This window comes from Pangasianodon hypophthalmus, chromosome 10, assembly GCF_027358585.1.
Source record: "Pangasianodon hypophthalmus isolate fPanHyp1 chromosome 10, fPanHyp1.pri, whole genome shotgun sequence".
Taxonomy (NCBI): domain Eukaryota; kingdom Metazoa; phylum Chordata; class Actinopteri; order Siluriformes; family Pangasiidae; genus Pangasianodon; species Pangasianodon hypophthalmus.
In genome coordinates this window covers 24,802,966-24,822,184 of record NC_069719.1, presented here as the reverse complement: position 1 = coordinate 24,822,184, position 19,219 = coordinate 24,802,966, and the positions used below count along the sequence as shown (strand labels likewise).

At 39.3% G+C, this 19,219-nt stretch overlaps 1 protein-coding gene across 4 annotated transcripts in view; it reads left to right on the top strand.

Annotated features, from left to right (window-relative positions):
• Positions 1-14,215, top strand: part of luzp1 (leucine zipper protein 1) — a 55,542-nt gene extending 41,327 nt beyond the window's left edge. For 3 of the 4 annotated variants that reach the window (XM_053237545.1, XM_034308381.2, XM_034308379.2), the window contains 3 exons: positions 1,289-4,446; positions 10,337-10,523; positions 11,305-14,215. In XM_053237545.1, the coding sequence (XP_053093520.1) occupies positions 1,519-4,446; positions 10,337-10,495 (3,087 nt within the window). In that variant the 5' untranslated portion in view covers positions 1,289-1,518 and the 3' untranslated portion in view covers positions 10,496-10,523; positions 11,305-14,215. The remainder of the gene's footprint in view (positions 1-1,288; positions 4,447-10,336; positions 10,524-11,304) is intronic. The other variant, XM_053237544.1, reaches the window with a different exon arrangement.
• The last annotated feature ends 5,004 nt before the right edge of the window (positions 14,216-19,219 follow it).

The window sequence follows — 19,219 nt, the reverse complement described above, 5'->3', positions numbered from 1 at the left end:
GTTTTTTTGGGAGGTGGGAGGAAACTCAGAGGAAACCCATGCAGATATGGGGAGAACATGTGAAATATCACACAGGGAGAACGTGTAAAAAGATCCACACACACAGTAAACCAGGCTCCGTATCAAACCTGGGAATCTGGAGCTGTGAGGTGGCATTGCTACCTGCTGGGCCACTTTATAAAATTTTATCTTACATTTAAATGTGAATCTCTAGCACCACACGTATAATAATGTTGAACAATGTTGTGAACCAAAATAATAACAAATTGCTTTCAAAATATTAAGATAAATCCAATGTCCATTTAAAAGCATAATAGGAAGTTTCATTTCATAATGTTTCTTAGTATTTTGGTGCATTCTGTAGACTTTGGTTGTTTTTTTTGTTTTTTTTTCTTCTACCAAAGATACAGTGAGCTTGAAGTGCATGGACAAATTGAGCATTGCATTTTTTTTAATTCTACTTGTAGAATTATATTTTTGTTGTAAATTTGACAGTTAAATTTTTTTCGGCAAAAAAAAACTAGTCCCTTACATTTTATATTTCATGGCAGCAAGAAAGCTATGTGATGGACAAACAAAGGGACAGTGAGAGTGTGGGGAAAAAGCACTGACATACTCCTCAATGGGCACAATTGTATAAAGGCCCTGTATCTTTTGCTCAACAGTAGATGAATCCTGTTGTTGGGATGATACAAAAGGCTTGTGGGAGATGTAAGTGATGGGGATGAAGTCCAAGTACTTTACCTCACCTGTTGCAACTATGATGGTATTGCATATGATTGTTCTTCAGGTGTATGTCTGAATGTAACCTAGTGGATATGACAACATAAGGAAAGCTCCAAGGTGACGATTGAGACAAAGTGTAATGTGATATAACAAAAGGTTAGATATTGCTCATCCTCCCTGAGCTACAGGCTTTTGCAGTTTTTCAGGTGTGGAGTGTTTTTCATTCCTGAGAAACTTGTAGCCTGATCTAGAGGGTGACACTGTGACCACAAGGAGGTCAGGAGTACTGTGTTGTTGCACTAGGCAGATATCATACATCATATCTAGTCTATACAAACAGCATCCCATGGTCTTAAATAGCCTAGGATATATGAACATAGAAAATAAATGTCAGTTGGCATTTAAGCAGTATCTTTAATAAAGAGTGTGACTGTTGTCAATGACCGTTTTATGAGGACTGCATGCATTTGATTTGTGTTTGTAGCCCTACTGATCTCCTGGTTTGTGTAAGAACTAAGTGTTCCACAGGTTTTAACTACATTTATTTTTCTTTGTCTTGTAGGTGATAATTCCCCCAGCACACTTGCGAGAATCAAGCCGCAGGGAAGTTGGACTAACCAGAATATCAAGCAGCAGTGAGGTTAAGGTGTGCACTCCTCAGAGTTCGAGGACAACAATTTCCCATCCTTCCTCTGTAGGCTTTCTAGAGCAATAGGACTCGACTACACAAATGTGTACCTTTCCACGAAGGCAGCATATAAATCTTACAGTAGCTTAGTTTCAGATATCAGTATGACTGAGTTCAAAGACACAACCAACCGCCATCTCAGGCACAAACTTCAAAGTCTGGGGCGGCGTCTGGATGAGCTTGAAGAGGCCACGAGTAAGCTCCAAAAGGCTGAGGATGAGCTTCTGGACCTACAAGACAAAATCATCCAAGCCGAGGGAAGTAACTCCTCCTTGCTAGGTGATGTTGAAGCACTTCGAAAAAGAGTTCTTAAAATTGAGGGGAAGGATGAGGAGGTGAGAAAAGCAGAAGACCTTTGCCGATTGATAAAGGAGAAGCTAGAAGAAGAAGAGAATCTAACTAAGGAGCTTAAAGCAGAGATTGAGCGTCTTCAGCTCAGAATGACCGAACTGGAGAAGCTAGAGGAAGCATTTGGGAAGAGCAAATCAGACTGCACACAACTTTGCCTGAGCCTTAATGAGGAAAAGAATCTTACTAAGAAGCTCTCAGCTGAACTAGAGGCCCTGAAGGCCAGAGTAAAGGAAGTGGATTCCTCTGAGGCGTCTCTGAACCGGGCGGAGCAGGCCCTGACCACAGAGATGGAGAAACTAAAAAGCCTCACTCAGACATTTGTTGCGGAGCGCAAAAAGCTCCTGGAAAAACAGAGAGAAGATGAGAAAATCATTCTCAAGTTAACTGAAAAGCTTGAACATCAGAAGAGCAAGGTAGGTTCGTTAGACCATAGCTTCAATGAGTCCCATGATCTTATTATTGAGGATGACCTCCCGGCAGGCCTTAGTAGCAAACTGGCACGAAAGAAGAAGCTCTCACATGATGTTGGCTTGAGAAACAAATCGGAGAATGAGAAAAACAGCCTAGAAGGGCAGGAGGACAACAAGATCAAAGACCTTACACAAGAAGTACAGAATCTAAAGAGCCGTCTGAAGCAGCTGGAGGTGGTAGAAGAGGACCTGAAAAACACAGAATCAAAGAATGCTGAGCTAGAAGAAAAGTTTCAGCAAGAGAGGAGTCGCAACCAAGTGCTGAATGACCAACTCGAGCAGCTGAAGATTCAGCTTTTAAGCACTAATAGTAGTAGTAATGGAAGCCTAGTTGTTTCGAATGCAACAAATGTTCTTGAAAATGGCAAAGCTGAAACTGAAGAGATCAACATACGGGGAGGCCTTAGGCAGGAGAAGAAGAGTAAGATTTTGGCTGCCACTGAGGCAGTTAACCCAAAGTTTAAAAAAAGAGACAATTCGCCGCAGCAACTGAAACTTAAGAGTAAAGAGCTCAGCCAGTCAACAGAGAAATCCCCTACGCGGAGGGCCCAAAGTCCTGCCCATAAGCCCAAGAAAACTGGGTTGAAAAGTGGGTCTTCAAGTACTGCTGACAGTGGGCTAAAAGATGGCAACAGCATTGAGGAGAAACATGGAAGTGCCTTTCAGGCCACGTCCGTTGCATCCAGTGATAAAAAAGTTTCTGTACTTAGCCGTTACCCTCCTGCTGCCAGTGACCAAAAGCCTGTGAAGGTATCGGGTAAGCCAGGTAACCCTGAAAGCAAGAAAGCAAGTAGAGTTGTGTCTCCACCAGAAAAAGACAGAGCAACTGAAACGGAGTCTTCAGGTCCTCCACAGGAGGTAACTACAGTGTTAAGTCTTTCCCAGGCAAATGGGTCTTACACTGCATACAGGTCCCATGTAACGTCAACTGGTTTAATTGAACATGGATCTGAAGGTCACTCGTCAGCCTCTGAAACAGAATCTGTTGGATCAAAGCGCTCAGTGGGTGAGCAAGACACTGCTCCTGTAATATCCATTTTAAGTGGCAGAACAACAGATTCTAAGTATCCAAGGTACGCACGATTGCAGGATTCTCACTCAGGTGGATCTTCAACAAGGAGCTCTTACGATGAGGAGCAGCACAGGGCCCTAATGATGGAGGGTGGATCTCAGGAACCTTTTCAGACATCCACCGGAATTGAAATCCAACGTGTTTGCAGCCCACGTGAGGCTCTATGCTCTAAGGTACTCATCAAGCCAGCCATCATAGAGTATGACAGGAAGGAAATGATGTCGGGAGGAAATATGGAACCAACACATACCAATGAGAAACCGAAAATAGCCACCAAGCCTAACAAGATGACCAGCAGCATTACTTTCTATCCCAATGACCCCAGCTCTTCTCGAACCAGCAGTCGAAGCAGTAGTATTTCAAGTGAACCTCCATCCAAGGAACGACACACTTCTACCAGTAACATTGTCATTGGGCCGAACACTGAGCTCAGAGGCAGCATCACCATCCCCTATGAAATATCCATTCCCAAGAGCGAGATCACTCTAAGGTCTGGTGATGGTGATAATGACGACTCTGATGTGATAATGACGACTCTTCCCAATGTCCTAGAGACAGCTCGTATAGAAACAACCATTCTGTCCCGAAGCAGTTTGAACTTTCAGTCCCCAGAAATAGGCTCTGAGCTGAACAACAGTGAGTCTGGCTTTGAGAGCAGCGGAGGTATTACTACTACTACTACTACTACTACTACTACAGTCACTAGCCGGAGAAGCCACAACAACGACCAGTGCTCATCCCAGGAAGATGATGTGCCAGAGATGAGGAATGTGACCATTAGAAGTGCATGGAGGAATCGAGGGGCAGTATCTATGGACCAACTTGGTCAGGGACCAAGACATGATGGTTTGGAGGATGAAACAGAATCCACCACAACATGGAGAGCGTACAGAGCTACCACTGTCCTGGACACAGATGAGAATTTAATGTCTCCCAGTGTCACCACACGAAGTGGAAAGCCAAGCCCAGCAGAGAGGTACATGCGGAGGATCAGTAGTGGAAATACTGGTAGAGAATCTCTAGAGTCCTCACGCAGGAACAAAAGTGTGTCCCCTATTGATAGCAGTCTTCAAAGGATCATCCCTCATGAGCCTGTCTGTGCCCAGCAACTGCAACCAAGAATGCGAAAAGAACCTCCTGTAAGTATCCCTTAAGTTCTTTCTAAAACTAAGGCATAAAGTGCCTGGACTGAGGCATTTACTGTAATAAGCTTTTGGAGGTTTGCAACTAGTAAACCATGCTTTTATTGTGCATAAATTGATTTGATTACCCTAGGTGCTTGACTTTTTCCATGGCCTGTTTGTTTTTAGAAGTCTTCAAAGACTTGCTCCATCTGGCTCTGACAAATGGCTTTATTTATTTCATATGCTGAAAATGAAAATGATATACCTCCTAGTACAGATAGGCCTTCTGCTTAATTTTAATAATTGTATATCCATAAGAGTTTATGAATGGATATTTGGTTATTCGTTAGGAGAGGTGGAAAAAATTATTTTAATGCATGTTTATATAAAAATCTGCACTGACTTTTCTAGTCCTACACTTTAGCATGAGACAGTGGTCAATGCTAATCAAATCCGCCGAAATAAACACTGCAACATTAAGTAGCTAAGTAGCTGATGATAGCTGTGCTTGGCTGTTTACACGAGTTTGTTTTTGTTATGTGGTCCTGCTCTAATGTCACCTGTGAGCAAACACATGCATTTAGATATGCATTTCCACTGGTCTCAATACTTTAACCTTTAATATAACTGGAAAAATGTATTGGAAGGGTTGGGGCCACAGAAAAGAATCTGAAGAACCGGAATTAGAACTCACTTATGATCCAGGGGTTATAGAAATGTGACTGTGTGATTTCAGGGAATGTCTACCAAGTTTCGTTCATCGCATTATTTTTCCTGTGGCTGAATACTTCCTAAACTCGATGCTTCTAATTTGGTCGTCAGTATATTGTTTGAGCAGCACAGTCCATGTTGCAAAACGATGTTCTGCTGTTTGCTTGCAATACAATTTTACATCCATCAGCTTAAGCAATGCATTTTACTAAACAATGCATTTTACCAGAGAAATGTGGGTTTATACTATATTTTATATTCACAAGGTCACCAAATTAAAATTTAGGGTTGATTTAGAGGAAACTGCTATGTAGGTTGATTTTATGTATATGTAACCATAATTATAGGTTACATATACGGTACCCAAAATGCTGACCAGAATGCTTAATTTCTTTCGAGCTCCTAAAATGTGACAGCTGCAATTTGGCATGAAAACACAAGAATCTTTACTTTTTGGTTCCATAGTATTTAAATTCTAATAAATAAAAAAAGAATAATACAGTATCATATAAGCATTTATAAACTCTCTGTTCTCCCTTACTTTGAAACAGGGTTCACTTTTGGTACTTGCAGAATTTTCTTTTACATGCACTTCTCAAAATACTGTACATGATTGGATATTCTTCTGACACTAAGGCTGAAATAGTAGCACTTCCGCATTTTGAATGTTCTGGCGCCATGACAAGCACAAGCAAAGCAGGAAAAAAAAATAGAGGGGGTTAAAAAATTTCAGAGGGGAGTGAAAAATTTAGAAAGAAATCCCAAGAGGAACTATAGATCCGGGTTTGTGCCCCTGTTGAAGCTTATGGAGAAAATACTGCCTGCCAAAATGGTATGCTTCTTCGGATACAGGGTAATTGTAGACCAGCAGTGTTCAGTTTAAACTAAATGGAGCCAGACATTTGTGTTCTTCATCAAGCTTGAAAAATTTGGGTTGGTTTTAGAGTCTCTTCTTTTTTTTTTTTTTCCCCCCCTTTGTATGGCAGTCTTTCACTTGTAAAAAGTTGAATGTTAAACTGAACTAAGAACTAAGGTTATGTTGGAGCCTCTCATTATCATTGAACCATTAATTCTGTTTACATTACATTTACATTTACATGACTGCATTATGTGACCTGCAGCAGCGTGTAACATTCTGTTCAATTCGGTTTTATTTCTAAAGCGCTTCCAACGCTTCGACATTCTCACAAAGCAGCTTTACAAAAATCTGGATGTAGATTTGTATTAGGTTCCTAATGAGCAAACCAGAGGGTGGATGCGTCAAGATAAAACTCCCTGAGATGACATGAGGAAGAAACCTTGAGAAGAAACAGACTCATCTTCTGGATGACACTGGATTTAGGGATGCATCTATACCATATTTTCCAGATCGGCTACTCTCTGAAACTGATACTGGAATGAGTAACCTACTTACTGTTAAGCAATTAGAGGCGTCAGTTCTGTTGGTTGCTAGCAATGAACTCTTTGGGGTGAGTTTTATGTTCAAGATGTTAGGTCTTAAACAGTATCTTTAGTAGAGAGAGCGAGGGTGACCAATCTGAGAGCGCAGAGCAGTATCAGGGAGTGTGGTCATTAAAAATGAGTGCACCTTCACTCACCTTGACCATGCGCGTCTCAGTGCTCAGTGCTCGCAGAACTGAATCGCTGTCATGTGTGACAGTGTCTCACTACATAACGCTCGCAAATATCTTTGTTGGCACCAAATTCATGGCTCGTTGCTTTCATTTTTAATTGACCACGTATGCGAACACTGGTCTATGGGCTCTGATTGTCCACCTTTTGCGCTCTCTATTAAATACACTGTTTAAATGCTATCAGAAGGTTACTTGTATAGTACGAAGATAGTGTATTAGCTCATCTTGATATTTTTGTAGAGCACATTTTGTAGTCTGCTTTGATTGCCATGTCATTTATCATATGTAGTAGCACGACAATGCATAGTATCATGTTGTATCAGATCATAGTATTTTGTATTTTGTATGAATACAAGTATGAGTAAATGAACATGGCACTGAGTGAGTAACTAAAACCAGTATTGATGCAAATGTATCCTACACTGCAGAGTGAGATAAATCATTACAGTATGCAGTTCTATAAAAGTTAAGACATGATCAAGTGCGTTGAAATGATGTTCAATGTGAGAATATTGTGAATTAGAGTCCTGTGATGAGCACAGGACAATCTGTACATTTCTACCTACGAGCTGTTGCTATAATCATACAGTATCCAGGTGAGATTATCTACTGAAGAAAGGGCGAGACCTGGGAAATGCAGGTCTCTATCATATACATGCGAGGCTATTCCGAAACCACCAGATGAAGAAGCAGGAGAACCCGAGCAGGCTGTGTATGGCTGCTGTGTGTGTTAGTCACCACTATTACACCAATACTGGGTGCTATATTTGAGTGCATGGGTTTCTTCCTGCTGAGCTCAAATCAGTTTCACCACTCAGGAATCTGATTTACTCTCAGTAATGTTTCCCTGTATGTAAGAGGTTGGGTTGTCTGGAAAAGTCATTTCCGCTCCTTTTGGAACAAAGACTAGACTTGGAGAATGCCAGTGCCATCTGTTTTAAAAACCAGAATGACAAAGGAAGTAGCGGTAGTGATGAATTGTGGTATGTATGGTTGTGGCTATTGAAAAAACTTTGCACTCAGCTCATTTTGGCAATTGGTTTGTTCATTTGAGAACATGTCTATTTGAACAAGAATACGGCATGTAGTATTTGCCAAGTAACTTAATGTTTTAGGATGTTAAAACCATTTAAGTGTATGCTATTATTTCTGTCATTGTGGTTGGCTTTTAATATTAATTTACATTGTATGGGTGAATGCGGCAAATTAGTTTGCCACCAGTTAGGAAGAGTATGAAACATTAGGGTTTTTTTTTTTTAAACTGTAGTGTAATATTTATCTGCTGGCTGTTAAATACAGAATAAAACGTGACAGAGTATTCCTCTTATAACTTATAACTATAGCTCTTATAAGCAATATCTGAATTAGGATTTTAATTAATATGATGTGGTGAAGTGGCAAATTATTGACTCTTGTAAAGTCCAAATCTAGACCAGTCATATGGCTCGTGATGTACATTGATCAAACACTTTTTACGTTTTAAACAAAAGCAACACACCGATTGATGCATGGTTTGGCTATTACTACTAACTCATGCTGCAACTTTACAAAACATATCTTTTTAATTTGCTATTTAACTGAAAAGACATCCTTTGTTTTGGTATTTATTTTTGTCATTATTCTAGGATTCTTGAAATTCTTTTATTTTTCTTTGTAATACTTCTGTACTTGCGTATTTTTTATTTTACTTAGATATTCACGTCATCGTTTTTTCTTTGTATTCTGGTGCATTACTTTTATTATTGCATTACTTTTTATGATTGGTTTCATTTTGATTGCTTGATTGTACAACGCTGAGCTTATGATATGTATGAAAAGTGCTCTTTAAATAAAGTGATAACAGTATGAGTAATAACAGGCACATGAACACGGTGCTCTGTGAATAAGACCGTATTATTAGCAAAGAGTTCCAGACACACAGAGTTTAACAATGTTTCTTTTATTGCTTCAAAATCAGGAACCAAAAGCTTATCTAGTTCCCTCACAAGCAGGGTTGCCAGATGTCGACAAAACCCCCACCCTAACTACATCACAAAAACCACACAAAATGACTTGAAAGTAGGCAGAAAGATTGGGTATTGGGCAAGATAGATAACGTTTTCTTCTTTCTCCTCAGTGTTTGCGTGGAAAATAATTTAACAGTGGTGTGCGCGCATTTCTGTGCCACCACTCCATATAGTCCATGCAGATCTTGTGCTATGTACAGGGCAGCATCTCTCTGCTGGGGTCTCCAAAATATAATCAATCCATTATTTTTAATTATTTTTTTGTATGTTCATTGCAGGTGGCTTTTGTTGCTCTCAAATGTTTCTCAATCTTAATGTTTCTTAATTAATGAAGTTGTACAAGATTCTGATAGCGTGTTCAGCGAACCTTTCTGATGTTTTTGGAATGTAACAAACCCAAAACTAAAGTAAATCTGATCAAATATTATGAGATGGCTATTGTTCTCAACTATAAACAACAGTTCCCTGATTTGGGAAAGACTTCGTTGTTTTGAAACACAGTTAGCGTACTTTAATCAGTCACATTAGATAGAAGATGGAAAGCTTGCCAGAAAATTCCACAGGCATCTGTTTCAGGAGTTTTTTTTCTGCGAACTGTTGTTATAATTAGTGAATGAAAAATTACTCTTCTTTTTTTCCCCCAGCAGCCTTGTTTTTTTTTTTTCTGTGTTTTCTCTTGTCTTCTGGGCCTAGTTGCAGGGTCCAAAAAAACCCCCCTTCTGGTCTAGAGCAAATTTCCTTTAAATTTGAATACAAAACAATATGAATAAACAAATACAGATAAATAAATACAGATACAGGTAGCAGACAAGCTTTAGTCTGGTGATGAGGTTAGATGTGTGATAGTCTGTAACAAGGTTAACACTCGGTTCTGAGGGAAGCCAAATGGATCTCACCCAAACAGCACAGTCTTCTTTCAGAGCCAGCTTCAGTCATTTCCTGCTCCCAGTCCTTCCTGTGTCAGACAGGAAGTTGCCCGGTTGTGCCTGCCCATTTGGCAGCCACTGCATCGTAACTGGTTTCCTGTGCCCCATCTCCCCCTCCCATTTTCCCATCGCACTGGCCTCAGGGCCTATTATGTGCGATAATTGTAGATCTGCACCAGACCAAGAACCACTAGAGAGCCTGGCACACACTGGTTCCTTGTGTAAATCAGTGGCTTGGCTGTGGTTCTTGGGCTAACTTCTTTTTTAACCCCAGCTTATTATTATATAGTTATTCAGCTTAAAGCATTTTCCAGCGGGTTGTTTAATTATGTGCAGTTTGAACAAACCAGAAGTATCAATTTTGCTCCGATTTGGACTTGGCAAATGGACTAATAGGTGTTAAAGCATCTTAAAGTACTCACTTGGTCCTTCTCATGGGGTTTTATGGACATGTATTGGGCTTAAGTACAGATAGATGATAATACCATTTAACCTAATAATTCTTGTTCCTCCCATGCCAGTATTTCTAACAGATTCATTTTAGTGTTGAACAGAATTAAACACACACATTATGTTTGGGTTTAATGGTTCCGAATTTAACATATCTGCCGTTGGCTCTTTGATCCAGGCTGTTGATGAGAGTGAGCCAGCAGTAACCTCATGGAGGAGGCAGTCAGCAGGCGAGGTGAACTCTTCTGAGCGGCTCAGGGGTCGAGGAGCATGGACAGGCAAGGCTAGCGCCGGAGACGGGAGTCGCCCCTGGAGCAGCCGTCATCATGACAACTGACCCTGCGCTCCATCGCTCTTCCACAGAGGTGTGTATTCAATATTTTTACACAGGGAAATTTCAGATTTTGTTCATATAGCTGCTAAAGTTGTTTTTTTTTTCTTGGCTTCCCATTCAGATAAAGCAAATTACCTGCATGTAGGTTGCCACAGATGGGGTTTTTCCAATAGTATCTAGACCATCACCTTTAGCACTTACCATTAAACTAAAGTAAAATCAGGGATAGAAAATAGAGACTGAAGAAGAGAATAGCATTTTTTTCCTTTGATGTCAATGTAATATGATGTAGCATGAAAGCAAGGGGCAATTTAAATGAAAATTTAAAAAGGCTAATACAATGATATATGAATAAGATGACAAACATTGAAATTAAAAACTAATCGGATTCTAGCATGTTGTAATCATCACGTAAATTTTTTTTTTTCGATTTGCTTCCACATTATTCTTATAAAATAATTTTATTTTATTCATTTTATGTATCATGTAGAAACAATTACTACTTATTGAAGCCACAGGATAGAAAATCAGATGGTTTGAAGGATAAGCTGACCAAGCACTCACCTGCTATACTTACAGCTCATTTTAAGTTAATTCATAATTTTATCTATTCATTACTTTAAAAATTGGTCCTCAAGATATGCAATTCTGCCCTTTCCGTGAACTTTAAAGGAACGATATTATTAACATGGTGACATAGTGACATATTTATGATTATATGTCAGGCATGCACAGCTTAACTCTGAATACGGCCCCCCAGTGTAGTTAAATTAATTAAGATTTTAATTGCTCTCGTGCCACGTTCTGTACAGGTCCCATGTGAGACGTCTCTCTCGTGTTTAGGCTCCGCTGCATCTCAATCCTCAGACATCTCCCATCTGCACTTGAACTCCCCTAGCTCCTCCCACACCTCCCCTCACCTGACCCTGGCCTCTCACACAGCTGCCCTCGTGTGTGCCCAGGACTGGACAAACGCTTGAAGAGAGGGATGGGGAAACGGAGGACCAGGGGGAAGTGCTGCCGAGATTTTACACAGTTTAGGGTGGATCCCTGTATCATCTCTACTCTGGAAGTTGGACACCTGAGCTTTGGGACTATGTGTTACAGCCAGGAGCATCCTGTATCTCATAGAATCTATGCTTGCGATTCTTTTTTTTTTCCCCCTCATGATCAGGAATTTTGTCGGATTCTTGCACAACCCAGGATCATCATGCAAACACACAGCTTTGCACATGTTCAAATATCCAGCAGGAAAACGGAAAGAATCCCTGTTTGTGCTCACAAATGATCTTTTATATCCATGCGCAAATGTTTTTGTCTATATCAGCCTTCAAAGTGCCAAAGCGTCCCATTTAAAAAAAAATATATATATATATATATTTCTTCATTTTTGCTCACTTCTGTTTGTCCTCATGCTGTCACTGGTTATGAAATTGCACATCAGAAAATGGCAACCAGCATTAAATGCATGACTTTTTTTCGTAGACAAGCTGCTTCTCGAACAGCGCAGGATAACGGAGCGGGATCACGGTCCAATCATCAGTATGTAGATAAATATTTGTGTAAGAAACTGGATACCTGGGTGGTTTGGATGCTCAGAGTGGAACTTGTACACACACACACACACACACGCGCACACACACTTGCAGGCTTTGCACAGACAGGAACAAGGCATAAAGAGAAAGCAGAATGGTGGTTTTATTTCCCAGTACACAGAGGCTGAAACCACTTTGCTCCCATGGTGCATTGCTGCAGGACTGGGACAGCACTTCTTCACTGCAAATGGAAAAAGCAGCATCGCAATCCATCTGCATCTTCATGCGCTACCTGCTGACACGGGTTGCAGTGATGTCACGAGCCTTGAGCTCTGATTGGATGAGAAGGGTGTTCAATATTACAGCAGCTACTGTGATTGGACAGAGCATGTACTCTGAAAATGAGCACTGATCAGGTTCGTTGTCGTCTTCTTCAGCTTCAGATTTTTTTTTTTTAACATACCGAAATGCTGTTATGAACATGCGTCCTATAACCGAACGCAAAAAATGATGGAAGTTATGGGTCCACTGTCCTCTAGTCCCTGAAAAGTCAATCCAAATTTCACTGGATTCATGGGATCTGTCTTTCTGTCTGTCTGTCTGTCTAACAGTCTAACAGTTTCTGCTCAAAACGTCTATACCATCCTGCCTTGCTGTGTGTATACTAGTTTTCTTCATCATATCTCTTTAAGAGGAATCCGGTTCAAATCATTATCGTTAATTGATCTTGTGCCGTCACGGCCAGTGTTTCCCATTCCAACACCGTCCGCTTCTGCTGTCACGTAGATGGTCTTCGTCTAGACATTTGAGCGCTTATTGCACTTAAAATACTTAGTAAAGAAAGTTACATTTCCAATTCCAGTATGATGCTAAAAATATGCAGAAATAAAACTTTTTTTAGATGTTTTGCTTTAGATTGCATCAACCACTGAAGTTTGTAGAGAGATAACAAGAGTGTATGTGTGTGTGTGTGTGTGTGTGTGTGAGAGAGAGAGAGAGAGAGTTTGTGGCAGAGTTTGAGAGATCTCCAGCTTTTAAGATAATTTGCATTATGTTTGACTCAGCTGTGCTTCCAACCCCCCAAAAAAATGCTTATACCAAACCACAACTTTTATGTACTACACGTTTTGACACGTATTCCAAAATTCCACGCCGCTGACGGCCTCAACAGACTCCACTTCCTGTGTTGGGATTTTCTGGTTGCTGTGAGACACCAGCACCCATCACGCAGCCCACCAACCCCCCAAACAGAAACGCCTGCAAACCCACAACAGTGTCCTCAGGGTCGTTTTAATGGCTGCTGAAATGACGTTGTGGGTAATGAACAGTGCCATAATTTCCACAAGGTCAGCACTGCAGCTAATTATGTCATCTGAGGTGTTATAAATATTTTTTTGGGGAGGAGGAACCGTTCAGAAAGAGAGATCAGGGCTACTTAGGCTGCATGCGGGGGCTTGTCAGGATGTCGTGTTCGTTCTGTTCGTCGTGGTTTGGAGCCAGCTAGGGTGAAGTGCGTTGACCAAAACAGGAGTGTTTAAAAAAAGGAGCTGTATAATGCTGTAGGTGGCTTTAAACTAGTATGTAGGGGACATAATAAGTGCACTGCAGTAATAGTATAAATCTGTCTTGGTGTCTTCATGACTGTTGAGTGCTGTAGTGTTTTTTGTGGTTTGGAATCAAAGGTATTTTTAAAGCACCGGAGTAAAACTAATGCTGTAGCTGATGATGTAGTCTTCATACAGAGCTGTAAGTGTTGTGCGTTCAAGGCGTTTATTCGTTTTTTTTTTTTTTTTATTATTTCAAAATGAACATGGGGAAGACAAGAAAACAAGGACACGGCTTTTCATTTTATTTTTGCACTAAACTAAGAAACTAATTCTTTTTCTCCCCCCATGAAAAGTATTTCTAATTAAAACAATTAAATTTGTTTCTACTAGTCTCACTAGTCTAGAAATTACACATTCATCAATCCAGATATGAAAAAACACCACAGCGTGAACAGAGGCGTCCTGGACGTACCGGTAACGTTATTTTACACGCAATTCTGTGGTTAAGGTGTAATATTCTGTTTTCTGCTTAATATAAAAGATATGATAAAAAAATGGGATCGGCATATGCAGAAATAAATTTTGGGATGATTAAAATATTCTTAAATTGCAGCACCTGAAAAATCCTGCCCTTTTTTTTTTTTTTTTTTTTTTTTTTTTTTTTTCCTCCCCCCCCTTCTCCACCCAACTGCCATGTCATGCTCCTGTATTGCAGCATCTTGCTTTTTTTTTTTTTTTTTTTTTTTTTTTTTTTTATATTGGCAAAATGAATCTGAAATTGTGAGAAATACAAGAGCTTTTAGTAATATTTCTTGTTTTAAAGACAAAAACAAAAACAATGGCGTTCCTTTTTTTTTTGTCCATTTTGGAACAAACAAACAAAATAAAAAATAAAAAATAAACACAACATACACAGACCAGTGTTACTCATCTCTCCAGTCTTCTCCATTAGACTGCTCTGGAAACTGGAAGTTTTTTGGTGAAACTAAGAAGTTTGGGTTTGAGTTTTTTTTTTTTTCCTCTGACTGTCATTCAGCTACTCTAGTTTTCAAAGCGTGAACCATGAAAAGCAGATCCTGTTGTAGCTTGTTGCAGGTAATCACATGCGTTTATGTAAAGTATTTAGCTGAAGGCAGCTCATCATACCAGAGACTAGCTACAGACCTCGAGACATTTTTTTAGAGTTTTCACAGATTTAGTAGATTTTTTTTTTTTTCATTTTATTTATCTTCTCCAGTCTGATCTGATATGGCTTGTTTACAAAACAAAGTCAAGAACAGAAAACAGAATGGACCGAAAAGCATGCTTTTATGTTCTTTGCGTCAAGTTCAAAACACATCTCTAATCGTCAGAAGTTGATGACTTGAGGCCCCACTGCGAAACAAAACATAACCACTTCAAATTGTCGTATTTATAGCCATAAACTAATTCTTTATGCCATTCAGTCATGCTCATTATTTATCTGGAACTTGAGTATTTTTGCGTAACTGGCCCTTTGCACATTTTGGTTGAATAGCCTTGCTGCTCTCTCTCAGTCTCTCAGTCTCTCTGTCTCTCTGTCTCTCTGTACGTGCTTACTACGAACGTCGTACGCTTCCAGACATGACGTTTTCATGATCATGAACTGACTCCAATCAAGGTCAGAACCTGTCTATGAAAGGACTAAAGATATGAGCAATAACAAATCCAGTCTCAATCAGCGACTGTGAAATCGCTGCTGTAGAGATTAAAATTAAAACTCATTTTGAAAGTGTGCAGTGGATCAAAAAATGTCCTAGGACCTCTTTTTTTTTTTTTTTTTTTTTTGGAAGATATGTTTAGGTGGTGTTTGTGTAATATGAACTTCGTAGACTGTAAAGAGCTGTAAAAGTCTAGCTGAAACACGCCGGTGTTTACTTTTTTTTTTTTTTTTTTTTAAATCTGCCCTTAACCACGCTCATTGCACTCCATTGGTTCCCTTCTCACTGAAAAATATTGACACGTATTTGGTTTTCAGCCAATGTACAGCCATAGAGTATGTGTATATATTTGTATATGTTTTTTTTTTCCCCCCCACCCCAAAATGAAGTTAATGAATAAAAGTTCAGCCGTTCGGAGGAGAGACAAAAAAAAAAAAAAATTGCAGAAGTGCTGAGTATGTAACATTTGTCATTTGCTTTGTGCCTTTATCATTCCAAGGTGTGTGGTGTTTTCTTCGTATTTTTTTTTTAAAATAGTTTACATTAGAAAAAAAAGACCTGAGGTGCCCAGGGCAGGAATTAAAGGGTAAATACTGAATTCTGAATTTTCCTCTCTTTCAAGGTCTCCTTCTTTATCTACCAGTGTTTTTTTTGTTTTGTTTTGTTTTGCTTTGTTTTATTTGTTCGTTTTTTTGTTTTTTTTAAGGAAAAAAGATCCTTATTTTGGATTCTTGTATTGGAAAAACATATTTAAAATATCTTGTAATTTTGTAAAGTTGGCCTGTTGAGATCTTTAATTTTATTCCCTTTAAAAAAAATTTTCCACTTTTTTTTTTTTTTTATTGTTTGTATCTTTCCATTGTACGCTCCTGGAGAGTTACTTTTATTATTAGTGTCTTAATTTTTTTTTTTTTTTTTGAACAGTATCACATTATGTTGTTTATCTATCTATGCCAGTAATTATTAATGCAAATCCACTATTTTTCATAATTCTCCAGTTATAACGTATATATACCTTATAAATCATAGTGCTTAGAAATGTGTAATGTAGGTGGATTGGTTTCAGGTTCATAACTGCTGTTCCTCACTCCGACCTCCATCCTCCTAAACTGCGAGTGTGTTCTTTACATGTTGCCAAAGATAGACAGGCCTAGACAGTCCTGGGCCTTAAAGACAGACACACACACACACACACACACACGCACGCATATTCACTCCTCACAACTAATGCGTGTGTAGTATTGATCATGAGTACAATCTCTCACACACACAGTTATGGGTCCGTACAATCAACCAAGGGAGGATTTTATTTTGTATCTTTGCTAAAGCAGTGTTTGTGAGTGGCTTAGTCCTCACTGTCTAAGGTGTGTGAGAGAGCGAGAGTGTGTATGCACACACACCCACACACACACACACACACACCGCACAGGGCAGGGCCTCTGCTGTTCCTAATCTATTTTAGCATAAAACCTTTTGTGCATGTTTAAGCTGAGCGCGTTGTGCATGTTGCTAGAGATCTCTCCTCAGGCTGCCGATTCGACAGCAGATTATGTATCCCAGTTAAGTAATAAAACATGTTTGTAACATGATCTAACATCTGGTTTGTGGTTATTTATCTGGTTTTGTATTTGCTTTTCACAATGTCTGGGCCCCTCATCTCGCTCCACTCCAGCAGTCTTCTCTCCTTAAGACCCATGTTTCAGGGTTCTTATGTAGCTCATTAGACGACACACTCCAACGTCTCCATTCCGTTACGGCTTTGTGTGTGATGCGTTTGAGTGAAAGTTTGCATTCCTGAGAGAAATCTTTGAAGAAAATTCCCTGAAAACGGCATCAATATATATCGAAGTTAATCGTGTAATGAAAAAGTGGAAAACTCTGACATTACATTCAAAAGCCTTTACTAATCTAGAAAATCCAGAAGACTCGTACGCAAAAACAAAACTTTCAGTAGGTTTGAAGGCTACGAATTAGTTATTTAGTGTCAATACTCAAAAATGGTCTACAACAGTACATAGGTATGCAATTTGAGCTACAATGCTAGTTTGTTTAGCTGAGGTAGATGGACTGGGACATTTTGTTGTGGAACTACACTAGTGCTGCGTATCAGGATAGTGAAAAAGACTACAATAACATGCACTATTAATTTAAATGTTGCTTGTCTGATTGTGTACTCCCAGCAACATTTCAAAACCTTAGCACACAAAATCCAATACTTCTTATTTTACTTAGTAAAATAAATGAATGAAAAAAAAGAGGAGCGTTTCTCTCGTGATCCCATTTGTAAATCAAGCGAGCCTTAGTTTAGGACCCCCTGAAACTAGCCCAAGAATTCAGGAAAAGGGAGACACTTTTTTTTTTTTTTTTAATTTTTCTTAGCCTTTGTGTGAAAAACAAGATCACCATAGTGCACACATTTCTGACATGCGGAAATTATTCACTCCATAATCCTCCTTTCCCTCTTCCAATCTTTGCTGTTTACCTTACAGTAAAAATGGTTCTGTGCATCACTGACAGTTTGCAGGATTTTTTTTTAGAATTAATTCAGATTGTTTGCAATAAAACAAGATCTTGATGGCCATGGAGTTTTTAAATGATCCTAATTTGGCAGAAAATCCACAACCCTGGCAACCTTGTCATTAACTGTATTATCCACTTTTCCTTCCCTGAGCGTGGGACAACATGATTCCTGCCCCAATAGATCTCTATTAGTGCTTGTTGTAGTTCCTACTTTTGACCACTAAGTGCAATAATAACGATGACGGTAAGTGGGGCAGTAAGCACACTGCCCGAAGATTGTGCAACATCTAGAAAGGCGAGCAAATCGACAGAACATCGGCATCAAATCTGTCAAATAGCAACTCAAAAAAAGGTAATCGGTGTTTCAGCAACATTTAAAATCTATGGCAATAGGTGAATAAGAACTTTACGAAGATTAACATTTGTTGAACAGCTGAGATTAGTGGTATGGTTCTACACAACCTGCCCGTATGTACGAGCTGTCACTGGTGTGATTACACTCTGACTTCTCATGTGTGTTAATCCACTTTTAATGCAAGATTCAATTTGTTGCCATTCTTCTTTATTAAATCGATATTACTCATTTCTACTTATGGCTCTTTTTAGGGTCTCATTTATTGGAAATGATTTGGGTGAAGGTGAGATACAAGCTGTTTTAAAAAAAAAAAAAGTTAATACTACAACAATTATGATGCTACAAACAACACAATGAGGTGATGATCTGAAAAATTTAACTATAAAACCTAACTTTATGCCATTTCACAAAAAAAAAAACGTACTGTAAAGAAAGGAAACGATCACAAAAAAAGAAATGTTGCCAATAGGTGTTAATATTGTTAGATAAAGTCACGCCATATTTAAACTGAGCTTTGTCATGTGACAAGCTTCCCATCTCTACGATTTAAAGAATCGATGATGGGCTTCAGTGTGATTTCTAGGTCACAGGTTCAAGGTTGTAGTATTGTAGAATCACAGAGGCATCAGTTAGAGTATGGGAAGCACTTTATGGGAGAAAGATAAAGCCTTTCCAATACGGGAAGCATGTTGTATGGACCATCTTGACTGAGGAAGGAACAGTTTTTGTGCATTTACACTTCAAACTGTAACATCTGTTCTTGCATGTGTAAGAGCTGCATCACAATCTACAGTGGTGGGTGTGTATGAGGTAACGTCTAGGTATGTACTGCGTGTACATGTGTTGGCGTGAGAGTTCTGTTGCGCTGACAAACCTGTGTTTGTGTGTACCTACATCTGCACGTGATGTACACACCTTTCAAACACACTGCTTTAATTAGGGCGCCTCCCAGAAACTTTGTACAGACAGAAGGTGTGGGAAGATGTGAGTTTAAACTGTGTGTGTGTGTGTGTGTGTGTGTATAAAATCGAAGGTAGCAGCGGCGACCTTGCGTAATATGAAAACGTATAAGGCAATAAGCAACAACACAA